The 13,158-nt window shown below is 42.8% G+C and overlaps 1 protein-coding gene across 4 annotated transcripts in view; it reads right to left on the bottom strand.

Moving 5' to 3' along the window:
- The window catches only part of MTMR14 (myotubularin related protein 14), a 166,144-nt gene that overhangs the window by 103,698 nt on the left and 49,288 nt on the right, over positions 1-13,158 (bottom strand). For all 4 annotated transcript variants that reach the window (XM_069206136.1, XM_069206137.1, XM_069206138.1 and 1 more), the window contains 4 exons: positions 11,020-11,086; positions 6,764-6,849; positions 5,414-5,490; positions 4,955-4,991 (listed from right to left, as the gene is read on the bottom strand). In XM_069206136.1, coding sequence (XP_069062237.1) covers positions 4,955-4,991; positions 5,414-5,490; positions 6,764-6,849; positions 11,020-11,086 — 267 coding nt within the window. The remainder of the gene's footprint in view (positions 1-4,954; positions 4,992-5,413; positions 5,491-6,763; positions 6,850-11,019; positions 11,087-13,158) is intronic.

Here is a 13,158-nt window from a genome sequence, read left to right as displayed (position 1 = left end):
TGAATCACCCTCAAGTCGTGGGTCCAGGTCAGATAAAACCTAGGCCAGCATAAGCACCTAAAAGATCTAAAACATGACCAAGACCAAAGACCTTGTTTGGTACTAGTAACAACCAGCCCATATTTCTGTGGCTGGGATCTGCTCTATGGCTCCTCTGGACAAACAACCTGCACCTCCGGCAACAAAGTAGCAAAAGGGGGGTGGGGGGGGCGCTGAATACTGCCTCAAAGGTAGAGAGAGTCCCAAGGATTGAGCTGAAGCACTGCTTTAAGTGCTCTTATCGAGAACAGGCCTTCTCAAACGGACAAGACCAGTTAAAAGGCATATCCATAAGTGACACCTGGACATTACCATGCCTAGCACCAGAACACCATGCTAACCCCGACTGCTCTGCCTACGCAATCCGTAGTGTTCAATTCCGATTAGATCTATTTTGCTGTAACCGGACGAGCTTGAATAGATTGTGGCAGGTTGGCAAGGAATTTCTCTGGGGCTATCAAGCCAGAAAAAAAACTGGCATTGAGTAACCCATGTGTCAAGCTGGATGCCAGAGAACAATTGTTTCCCCGAATACCTTCATTCCTTTCGGCGGTCTGGTGGGGGCCGGAGAAAAAGGAGTTTGAGTTTACTCTACTGGTAGATACCTGACCTACCAGGCTCTCCAGTGCCCGGTGCTGTATCAGGAAAACAGGATCACCTAGATCAGGCCTGTGGTGTCTGGCTATCTGTCTATTCACAGGTGGCCAAGAACAAGGCCTAACCTAGGTTCCCATTAGAGTGTCAGAGCTCTGTTGAAAGTTGAATGAGGAGTGCTTGCATGAAGCCAGCCTAGGCTGCAGAACTACGAGGACACTGTTTTTTTTACTTTAATGGTAGGTAACTTTAAATCTAGGTCTTAATTTGCATGTTTCAACAGAGCAAATAAGACTGACCCTGTCAGCTTAAGTGACAAAGGGAGATCCAACCCAGTATCAATGAAAGTGTACAACTGACTGGCCTCTTGTAGCACCAAGTAGAAATGGTTTGCATAATGAAGTGGGGTCAATTCATCCTCATCACCAAAACTGTTGTGTAAGGCCAGAGTCTGATCAAAACATTTAAGACTGGCTACTAGGTAAAAGGCAATGTTTTGCCAGAGTCTGAATGAAGTGGGACCCGGCCTGTCGTAACTTTTCCAGGACGGGAACATAGTCGAGGCTACCTCGGTTCGGAATTGGACAGGACAATATGAACCACATCTTGCAGAGTCGAAATAGTCATGGCAGGAACCAGCATGGATATTGGTGCCAGATTTGAAGGCAGCTCAGGAGTCCATTCCAAACCCAAAACAGGCTCAGGAGGCACAGACTGTTGTGAGGATGGATCCGCCAGTGGTAATCCAACTGGAGGCCTCCATGGACCCACAGGTCCTGAAGGTGTGCCAGAGGAAGTCAAAGGCATGCCTAAGGGAATCAAAGGGTGCCAAATATTCACAAAAAATCCAATCTGGTACGACATAGACAACAGCTTCAGGGTGCTTTGGGAATCAGCTGCAGAATCAGCCTCTGGGTGTGGGACCAGAGAGGCTGTAGGGCACATTGACATCACAAACTTCTCAGGAAGAGTGATGAGACTGGGATAAGTCCCACTTGGCCTTCTTGTGCTTCCTCTTAGACTTACCTGAAGACTTGGACCGCAATGACCAGTTGAGGCAATGGCCCAGAGAGCAGGAACTGATTCTTGCCCCAACTAAGAGGAAACTAGACTTATGTGACTTCTTCCAATGTTCACCGAAATACAGCTTGGCTTCACTCTTGTGGAACAAGTTAGGATCTGTAAAGGGCACATTCACACATGACCTGAGAGTTGTAGCTCGAACCACAAACACTGGAGACACCTCACTGGGATCAGTCACAGATATTTGCTTGCAACAGCACTTGCAAAGTTTAAAGCCTATCGTTTTAGGAGGGGACATAATACCTGGCACACTAGAAAAGAGAAATTGTGAGAAAAAAAAAAAATAACAAAAACTTGTCAACTGACATGAAAAAAAGTTGTGAGCTAGCTCTAGATCTACATAGAAAGGCATGAAAGGAACCTCCATCAGTGTGAAGAAGCGGTGCCCCTTATATGTGGCTCGGACCATCACTTCCAGGGAAGAAGGTCTAACTAAAGTCATACGGAGCCACCGACCAGCACGCAGGGTTTATGCTATATACATTTTCTGGATCTAGTCTGGCATCTGGGGATATTCACAAGGTGAGGAATCTGCAGTTAGAAGAATCTGTCCGGAATCCCATTCAAATACTGGAAAAAGCAACAATCTTAGCGCTTTAATCCTCCCCAGAGGTAAACAAATATCTGAGCTTTGCATCCATGATTCAGGTCTAACAAAGGAACAGAGACTACAATGCTGAATGTAAAGACTTCCATCCCCGACATCTTGAAGGAAGGTTATATGGTTCTACTCCGGTTACTTTAACGGTCACCGGCCTTCGACTCCCTCACTCATGACATTTTCACCTGAAAGAGGGAAGTGGCTGGAAATTTGTTCCAATAGTTTCTAGAGGACAGGTTGGATAGAACCAGACATATGAAAGGACATTTTCACTTAAACACTCGTCTATGGGGAGCCTCAAAGTTCATGCCTTTTCTACCCCAATTTAAAGGACTGCTGGCATCCGAAGCCAAATTGCAAATTAATGCTGAAAATACCAAGTGGTGCTCAACTAAACCAAAGCAGACGAAAAGCCAGAATAAACGCAGACAAGGTTTTTGATGCGACGCAAAACTGGACAGATGGATGCGTGTTCAGCTTCATTTAGAACAAGGAACAGCTCTTTACAATTGGCCACGATCGAGAGGAAAGTAAATCAGGAAAAACGTTCCATGTATTAAGGTGGGAGAATGTGTGATCTCTTTAAAAAATGGTGAAGTCCATCAGATATTAAGACATTTATGAACAACCAAATTATTCCAGTTATTTCCCAGCTAAAACTAAAGTGCATTAAACTATTGATCGAGCAACAAAGGGACACTATCACCAGACCAACAGCTGGCACAAAATGTGGCTACTGGGATAGCTTAGAGGCAAGGCCATAACAATCAAACATACTGAATCTGCAGGTTCTCCAGAACACTGTCATACTGCCAAGAAACCAGGTCTGTCTGGTTCTGTGAGAGATGTGTTGAGAGCAAGTTTGACAGAATTCAGTTCAAATGGCTTGCCCCATACATAAAGCAGTCTGTGGATCAGCCCTGTAGTACATGGCACTGAGCACAAGCCAAGTTCAACAGGGAAGATGTTCAAGTGGGTGAGGAGGGGACCAGGGGATGGGAATGGAGTGTAGAGGGTGGGGGGGGGGTATCGGGGTATCCCCCATTAAGAAGCAGCCCAGTGCGATGACTTGCAGGAAGGCCTTTCTCTCTACCCAAAACTTTACCTTTTTTAAAAGGTTCATACCTCTACTTTCAAGAGCTTTGATGTCTGGTTAAAATAGGATGATGATTACACGTTCTAACACCAACTCCATTTCAGAGGCTAAGGTATCAGTTAAGAAAAGAGGTCAAATAGTATGAAATTGTGTGAGCAGGCGCAGGGGTCTCCGAGAGATGGAAACTCGGAAGAGGAGGGTCTAAGGAAAGATCTAGTCAAGGAAGACTAAAGTCACATCCACCATGAACATTCAAATTTAATGTTATAATTATGGGAGTCTGTACAACAGCTACTCTTTATACAAGTGAATTTAGTAGTAAAGCCAGGAGAAAAAATATATAGTTGAAGAAAAGTAAAGTAAAACTGAAAAAATAGTCAGACAAAGGAGGTAAAGTAATGAGTCATTGAGGAAAGTAATGTTAACTATCAGTGGAATGCTAGTAAATGATGTAAAGATTTGTCAGTGTACAACATACCATGGATTTTACTTCCCTTCTCAAGGAAATCACACCTCAAACAATGACCAATTTTAAGATTATTATTTGCCTTTCACAGAGTGTAGGGGAAAAAATAAAATAAAAGCTGGGTTGCTGTGAAATACATCACAAACACACAATCCTGAAGGCAAAGAACAGGTTGATCTAATTCCCACCGAAACCCCTGCTGCCCTTGTTACCAAAGAAAGTAAGAGGCTGTTTTTAATGCAGCTGATCTAGTTATTCATTTGAAACCTTGGTCATGGGAGCAGCTTGTCACAAAGTCAAGAGTAAGTCATTACATCTTAAACTGAGGTTGAGACCTAAAGGGTCAACCTCTTATTTTCAAAACATGGTGAAATCTACTGGCTCCCAGTGGGGTCTAGGGTAAAGGGTTTGTTGCAGCCAGTAAGGATTAATAAAAAAACAACTAACTCACAAAGGTTGGGAGTTGGGCATCTTCGGAACTCAGTTCTAAACTCTCTCAACTCAGATTTGTTTGTGATTTTCCCCTAATCAATTAGGGACCAAAATTTAAGACCAATCTTTTCGAACTGGTGTCCCATATATCAGACCAGCATCTTTAATCGCGGATTGCACTATACAAGAGCAATTTGCCAGCACCTTTAACTGCAGACTGAGCTATACAAGAATAGCTTGTTTTATATCTAACCCCAGAGGTTCCACACGAGACGAAATATATAACAATGTAATGCATATTGGATGAGTAATAACCCATGAACATAGGGGTAATCAATGGAGATAATTAAGTATATACCTTCAAGTATTGAAGAAAGGGACCATAAATTGAATAGAGTTAATGGAAAATATTAGCTTGGCACTGCTCTGATCAATGCTCAGATACATAGATGTAATTGGATACAATTAAAGGCAGAGTGCTGACTTGAGCAATTGTCAATTCAGCACAGAGAACAGATCTCATCTAGCTAATGGAATAAGAATGTATCACTGCATGAGATGCTGGGGGATGCAGCAGTTTGTAGAGAAGGGATTTAGATCACACCTGCAACAATCTGATGCATAATCAGATAACACAACTTACCTCTTCACCTTTGACAAGTCTATCGCAGAGCATGTGTCTGCAAGGTAAGAAAAGAATGTTATATATCCAGAATATATGGCTTCAGCCTCATGATTGGCAAGACACTCGCAGCAAAGCAGTCATGCATGATACCATATTAGTTTTCCTCATGTTTAACCTTCTCCCCCATCTAACTGTTTGTGTTTGAAAAAGACAGTGTGCAAATCTGGTTATAAAATATCCTTTAAAATAAAGTGAACCCCCCCCCCCTCCCCCCGCTTAACCCCCTCCCTTTACTGAAAATGCCTGTACTCTGTCCCGGCCTCAGCCCAGCTTCTGAATCACCACCTGAAGGCAGATAGAGGACCCAACGTGGCCTCTTTGGATGACTTCAGGGAAACAACCAGACGGCGGAAGAAGCACTTCCTCCATACCCATTACCCCACCAACAGCCCGAAAGTGGCCCAGTGCAGCACATACCCGAAGAAAAACCAGTCATACGCCACTGTCAGGTACAGGATCTCAGCAGGCTCTAAGGATGCGTGGACCATCCCATCCTGCAGAAGATAAAAGTGAGCCAGAGTCGTTGGATTTCCTTTTGCAGAGAGGAGAAGGGGAGGTACAAGTACTAGAGGTCCGTTACGCTAAAAATAACGGCAGAGCATTTCTAAAAGTTAAATGAAGAATCTCTGGGAAAAGGGAATGTGGATAAATCGTGCAGATCATGAAGAATACATCGAGTTGCAAAACGTCTTGCCTGCCTCCACTGGCCAAGTCAGACAAACAGAACCACTTTTAATCCCAGCCACATTAAAAGAGGCTTGCAGAACCTCTAGGTTCACAATCTAGCCACTATCCCCTGCTCTGCTTACTCAACATGCACAGCTCTATCCAAAATGAATGCTTCGGTGCTGCATCCACTTTTGTGCTCCAGTTCTGTGACCCACTCAGGTGGTCAGACAAAAGGCAGTACTCCCGTCAATCCCACGAGACTTGAAAGAAAACTGATACCTTGACGGATGCTCTATATTCCAAGCTATCTTTTCATTTGAAGTCACCATTAAACTACCTCAAATGTAAACACTATTTATGAAACGTAGGTAAGTGAATTTCTTCAAGCTATTTTTTTTTTTCGCTTTCAGAACCACGTTGAAGGGAATAAAGTGGCAAAGGTGTGCTATACAGCAGGAAGAAGAGGATTGCTGCTTCACTGCACAAGAGACACACAAAGAAAACCCTGTTCTGTATTACACACGGATAACAAGTGTTTTACCTCATTACACATTAAGGTACAAACTATTATTAGACACATGGACAGACAAACTAGGCTATGGCAAAGAACACCAAAGTTTGGAAAGAGGACGTGTGGCCAGAAACCGAACAGGCAGACAGTTCATCCACTGAAGACCCTGAGTCAGGATTTAGACCTCCACATGAGGAGCAGTATCATACCTTGTGAAGAGTGTACTTGCATAAGACGCCCTAATCTAGGAGTCAGAAACTAGATCATTGTCCATTTTTAATAATGGGATGCACTTTAATGGCCTTTTAAGAGACCTACTCCCTCTGTTCACTTTAATGTCCCTGAACAGATTTAGTTTTCCTCTCTGGATCTTTCAGCAGTGCTTAAGACTTAATACTTTTGCAGACATTTACAAAGCATTTAGACGCTCCTTCACTATCTACTTTTAACCAGCACTGAACAGTGGATTGGAGCAAAGTTAAACTGCTTTCATTACATTCATGTGAAGTGTTCAGGTGTTTGCACCAAGTGATAAACAATCCACCCAAACACCACATAAGGTTTCAAAACTACAGCCAAATACTTACAGCCCAGAGAGAAAGACGCAAGAGGGAGATGAAGAGAGGGGTTCGGTCCCAGCCAGAAATGCAGTGCACCAATAATCCACTGTTATCTGAATTAGGAAGGAAGAAAGAAATGGAAGTTTCATTATTGTGGATTCACAAGAACATTCAAAGCACTGTCTTTGTCCAGTGAAGGGCAGATTGGAGGCACAATTGTAAAAGGCGTTGGTGGTGTTTTCCTTTTCACAGATCTGCTCAGTCAGCAACCAGTAAGGTTTCATGGATCACCCAATGGGGCAACTGTATTCCTGGGTACGTAATTCTTGTTTTCTACTGTAAATGTCAGTTCTCCACATGAACACCAACAGTAGCTCAGAGAGGTACAGAAAGCTGTGGTGTAGGGCATTAACCGTCCCAGACGACACATCCCAACTACTGATGGACACTTACCAATCCCGCTCTGTTAATCCCAACTTCCACGTTCTTGAACTGAGCATCCCTAAATTAAATATCACAATTTATGCCACAGAATGCTGCCCGAATAAACTGCCCATCATTCAAGTCTCTCTCCCATTGCTTACAGCACTAGGTATTTCTCCATAGCAGGCAACATAAAAAAATGACGTTTGCCTTTATAATTTGTTGCTGCCACCACCGTCAGTCCTTCACAGGCCCTAAAGTAGACAGCAGTCACACTCCGTGGAGTAGGGTGTACACGACAACTTGTCAGACTGCAGTGCCCACTCTAGGTCACATTCAGTTTCAGTGAATGTTCATTACACACAATTGTTGTGTGTGCTTAAAACAGAAAACAAAAATCACCAGAAATTCACTTTGGGAGAATGTGGAAATGATGTTCGGGGTCTCCATCCTATATTCCTCAACAATAAAGAAAGGAGTTAATATAGAAATCTGGGAGCTTCGAAGAGGCTTCTCTGAAATCATATCAGCCATATCTGTGGTCAAACGCAGACAGAGACAATACTTACCCAACTGTGCGTGCATCCTCAAGCAATCAAACACCAATTTTGCTGTTAACAACCAAAGATCTAACTCTGGGTTCTGCAAAATGCAGCGCAGATGGGGAAGAAGACATGAACCTGGTTACAAACGTGTTGGAAGTAAACACAAGAAGGGAGGGAGAGATGTTCAGACGACGTTAGTCTCCACCAACCCGCACATGCCCAGAAATTAAGTAACTTACTGAAGAAGTAAAAAAAAAAAAAAAAAAAAAAAAAAAAAAACACACACAACACACACACACACACACACACACACACACTTCTAGTAAAAGAGAAAGCATGCACCACTTTCTGTGCAAAATGAAGACAATATGCCAGGGGGAAAAGTATTGAAACTCAAGTTTGTGGCTGACGGAACAACAAGGAGACAGTGTTCCGCTTCTGCGGAAAAAAACGAAACACTTTCAATAATGCCTAAAATGTCTGGATCTAAAATGTGATTAATATTAAAATCATAAATAAACTCAACACCACAAAAACAGTTTCGCAGTAGTTTTTCTACTGGTGATCTCCTGCAGATCTTTTCAAAGTTTTAAATCATGAAAATAGCACAAGAAGATTGAAACACATATCAGGGATTGGAGAGGTGGACAGAGTGGTAATAGCTTGCATTTAACTAGAAAAACAAAAGTAGATGGTGGTGGTTGAAATGAAGGAAGGTCAATTGCATCACAATGGAAAAGTTTAGCAGAAGAGAGATGTGGTATTATCTCAGAAGTAAAGGATTCCAAAGAGAGTTTGCACATCAAATTAGGATTAACAGAGGTTCAACCTAATTAATCAGGTCATTTTATGACAGTGGGTTCCTTTCTATGTGGCTCTGATGTAACTGGGCAGATACTGGGGGGAATCTGTCTAGTGAAAGAAAAAAAAAAAAAAAAAAAGGCATAGAATTGTTTATGGCATGTAATGCACCTTAGATATCAACAATTTACCACATTAGTGGTGACTATATAGCATTTAGCCCAGATGCACCATTAGTACAGGATACTAAATAGGGGCAAACACTGAATGTCAGACCAAGAAGAAAATATGAAAATTCCGAGACATATGCAAGAAGGGAGCCTGAAACAAACTTGCAACGCTACATTAGAAAGAAAGGAAAGACAATTCAAATGAGTTTCCTGTGGGCCAGATCAAAGAAGCCGTGATCAACAGAGTGCCGATACCCAAAGCCTGGCACCCACTCCGTCCACTGCCTCCATTATTTTATGCGTCCCAGGCCTGCAGGTCCTTATGCCTGCCCACTAGCAGAAAAGCAACTTTTAGTCATGAAGGCGATAAGAAATGCCCCACAAGACAGATGCCATCTTGAAACAGTATGATGGTGGAGCCCCCTGAGAAGGAGTAGAAGGTTTTACCACTACCAGGGTTGCCCAGCTTAGAGTGATCATTTCAGATACTTTGGTAAATTTAAAAACAGACCTTAATTACACAAATTGAAGCCTGAGCAGTAAGGTATGCCTAGCCAAGGACACAAGCAACAAATACAAGATTGTACGATTCTTACAAGCTGGTTTTTAAGACATTTGATAAAGGCATCTGAATGGCCTGTCAGATGTGACGCATCACGAGCCCAATTCCAAAGTAGAAGCATCTGCCTTACTACGAGTAATTCCGCGACAAACCTCTGGCAGGGTATGTGCAATACAAATAGCATGCAACAACAACGAGCCTAGGACAGCGTTCAACATCAGGAAATCGTAACACTGCATCAAAGCACTCAAATGTGGTATTATGCGAATCTAAACTGGAGACGAAATTGACAGATACCAAAATACAGCAATTTACAAAACACCTTCAAGACGGTAGGTAAAGAGTTACGAAATACAGGGTCACTAATATTTGGAGCTTAAAAATAAGAACAGCATTATTGAGGGTTACTCCTCTATACGACTAAAAAGAGGTGCAGCTGGGACAAAAGCTAAATGAGTTCACTTCTGAGTGAGTTAGATGTGAAGCACAATTGTGTGTGCTTCGAAGGAGGCAACACCAGGCAGCTGCAGCCCTTAGACTGACACCAGCAGAGAAAATTAACTGCACATGTACAATTGGGGCAAATATAGTCAGATGCCCGTTCGTGGTCAGTAGCACCCAAGGCACTGTCTGAGCTAGGGAGGCCAGTACTGCAGCTCCGGGATCTACTATAACCCGCCCCTGCACCAGCCCGGCACTCCCGCAAGTAATAAGTCTGACTGAATCGGAGTGGAACTCAAAGCCAATCACCATGCAGCTTCCATTCAGCCCCAAGGTAACTCACCTACTGCAGGCTTTGTGCTATTATTTACAGAGTATGTGAGTGCACAGCCACCCTGAACAATGAGGCAGACTCATGCCAAGGGATGCTCATGGTAGCACCTGCTGTCATCCCATGGACTTGCAAGAATTTCAACAGCGAAGAGAGCTGGCAGAACGCAAGAGTTGGGGTGGCATCAGATTGGATAATTGACTTAACTCAGTAGATGAAACAGAGGAAAAGTTAGAGATAAGCTCATTGTACATGCACACGATTGCCGGTCTGTGGCACCCCTTTCTAACAAGAATGGCGTCCCTCCCTGGCATCTAGAGTTGGCAACCTATACTCCTTTACCTAAGCTGTAACCAATGCAGCAATCAAATTTCAAGGAGAGATATGCACAATTACTGTAGATGGCTTTTCCATGGTGCCAGAATGCACTTGCTAGTATAGTTATTTCCTGACTCAATGGCATTTCATAAACTCGAGAATGTTTATGTACCAATAATATTCACTCCTGCCGTCTGAGGGCGAATCGTAGCCTGTTTGAATAGTCCAACCTTCTAGCATAAATGTGTCCACCATTTGTTTGGTGCTAGACGCCAGTCAGTCATGAGGTGGGTCAGGCTTACTCATAAGATGGATAAGGTATCTGCATATTTCATGAGTGTCCCTTGATAAGTGTCTGTAAAACCTGAGGCCCATTAGTCAAAGCAGTGCTGTAATAATGACAAAACGTTAGTAACTTTTGCTCCGATTGATGGTGCTTGATCTGCAGACTAAATTATTTCTATTTACGTATCCCAGCCCCACATTCAGATACATTTAATCTTTTTATGTTATTGGGGCAGTGTCACCACAACTTGGGGGCAGCGCCCAAATACCGGTATGGCCATCTGGATGGCGAACACTGCTGCAGGTTTATCAAATTTGCTTTGAGACACAAGCACTAGAACTTGGGTTAGGTCCACCACAAAATATCAATCAGGCTCCAGGTCCATGAACAAACAAGGAGGACTCACCATCACCATTGATGATATGGATCAGCAGCTTCAGGTAGTTCTGCGTCTGTTTCACCAAGTCCCATGACTAAAGGAAACAACAATGTTAGATCCTAGCAGCCTGACAACACAATAACCTATAAAAACATACCTGTTGTATAATTTAAAGCCATTACATTTGTATATGGGTCTGGCCATCATAACCACCAGGTTTTAATGGGTTGTTTCATCTCCAATGAGGAGAGGAAACGGTCCACTTCTTGACCTTTGGTAAGGCATCATGTAGGACCTTCGGAGGGTCTGTGCTACAGATACCCTCAAGACTGAAAGGTCTGTGAGAACAACCTGCCCTCAAGGCAGCCCCCTTGAAAGCCCTTAAGACTCTGACAGTGGATGAGACAGAATTCCATGAACTGCCCAGGTGGGTTCAAAAATCAGTCAGAATGGGGGGCCTGGACCATTTTTGTAACATTTCACAAAATTCTACTGAGTGGGTGCTGTCACCATTTTACTTTATTATGACTTTTACTATGTTCTTCCTTCTCTTTACTTTGCAAGCATTTCCACATTAACATTATCATTTTGTGCAGATCTTTATTAAAACTGTACTGACCGTGCCCGCCAATGAAAAATATACATATTCAGCCAAATTGATTTCCCCTGGCATGCAGTGAGTGTGTAGAACACATTTAACGCACCTAATAATACAGGCACACTCATTCTACAGCGCAAGGGTCAGGTTTGACTATCACTCCAGCATAGTCAAATCAACATTAGGAAAACCATTCTTTGCTGCCTCAGACTGCGTTTAACAAGGACCCTACACAGGGAGACAACTTTAACAGCTAGAAGTCTTCTCCAATGTGATTGTACTTTACTGAACTAATTCAAACCACTGAATCCTGGTTAAAACAACTATGCAGGAAAGAAAACAACATAAACCAAATATTCATACGTGCAGTGGCAATAAATAGGGTATTTAATTTTTTTTTTTAAAAATACACCCCACACACACACCACCACACACACCCCTACCAAAGTTATTAGGACAAAAAAAAAAAAAATCTATGGAAATCGCCCTAACTAGAACTATGAATATGGCCACTGTGTAACACATGCAGAATGTGATATATGGAAAATGTCACTTACCCAGTGTACATCTGTTCGTGGCATGGGACGCTGCAGATTCACATGCTTTGCACATCCCGCCATCTAGTGTTGGGCTCGGAGTGTTACAAGTTCTTTTTCTTCGAAGAAGTCTTTCGAGTCACGAGATCGAGGGACTCCTCCTCTTTCGACTCCATTGCGCATGGGCGTCGACTCCATCTTAGATTGTTTTCCCCGCAGAGAGTGTGTATTATAGTAATAGTGCCCATGCAATGGAGTAAACATGTATGTACAAAATGTAGTTTAAAGTGATATATTTACAAATTTACAAATGTTCAAGATCAACTTTGAAACGGCTATAGGCTCCCGGGGAGGCGGGTGGGCGCATGTGAATCTGCAGCGTCCCATGCCACGAACAGATGTGCACTGGGTAAGTGACATTTTCCGTTCAATGGCATGTGTAGCTGCAGATACACATGCTGTGCATAGACTAGTAAGCAGTTATCTCCCCAAAAGCGGTGGTTCAGCCTGTAGGAGTTGAAGTTGTTTGAAACAAAGTTCGTAGTACTGCTTGTCCTACTGTGGCTTGTTGTGCTGTTAACATATCCACGCAGTAGTGCTTGGTAAACGTATGAGGCGTAGACCATGCGGCTGCCTTACACATTTCAGTCATTGGAATGTTTCCTAGAAAGGCCATGGTAGCACCTTTCTTTCTGGTTGAGTGTGCCTTTGGTGTAATAGGCAGTTCTCTTTTTCCTTTGAGATAACAGGTTTGAATGCATTTAACTATCCATCTAGCAATGCCTTGTTTGGAAATTGGATTTCCTGTATGAGGTTTTTGGAAGGCAACAAATAATTGTTTTGTTTTCCGAATTTGTTTTGTTCCGTCAATGTAGTACATTAACGCTCTTTTGATGTCTAATGTATGTAGTGCTCTCTCAGCTACAGAATCTGGCTGTGGGAAGAACACTGGTTGTTCTACTGTTTGATTCAAGTGGAACTGTGATATGACTTTTGGTTAAAAAAATGGATGTGTCCGTAGAACTACTTTAT

Source organism: Pleurodeles waltl, chromosome 9 (assembly GCF_031143425.1).
Source record: "Pleurodeles waltl isolate 20211129_DDA chromosome 9, aPleWal1.hap1.20221129, whole genome shotgun sequence".
Taxonomy (NCBI): Eukaryota; Metazoa; Chordata; class Amphibia; order Caudata; family Salamandridae; genus Pleurodeles; species Pleurodeles waltl.
The sequence above is the reverse complement of the archived record's forward strand: the minus strand, read 5'-3'. Positions and strand labels throughout refer to the sequence as shown.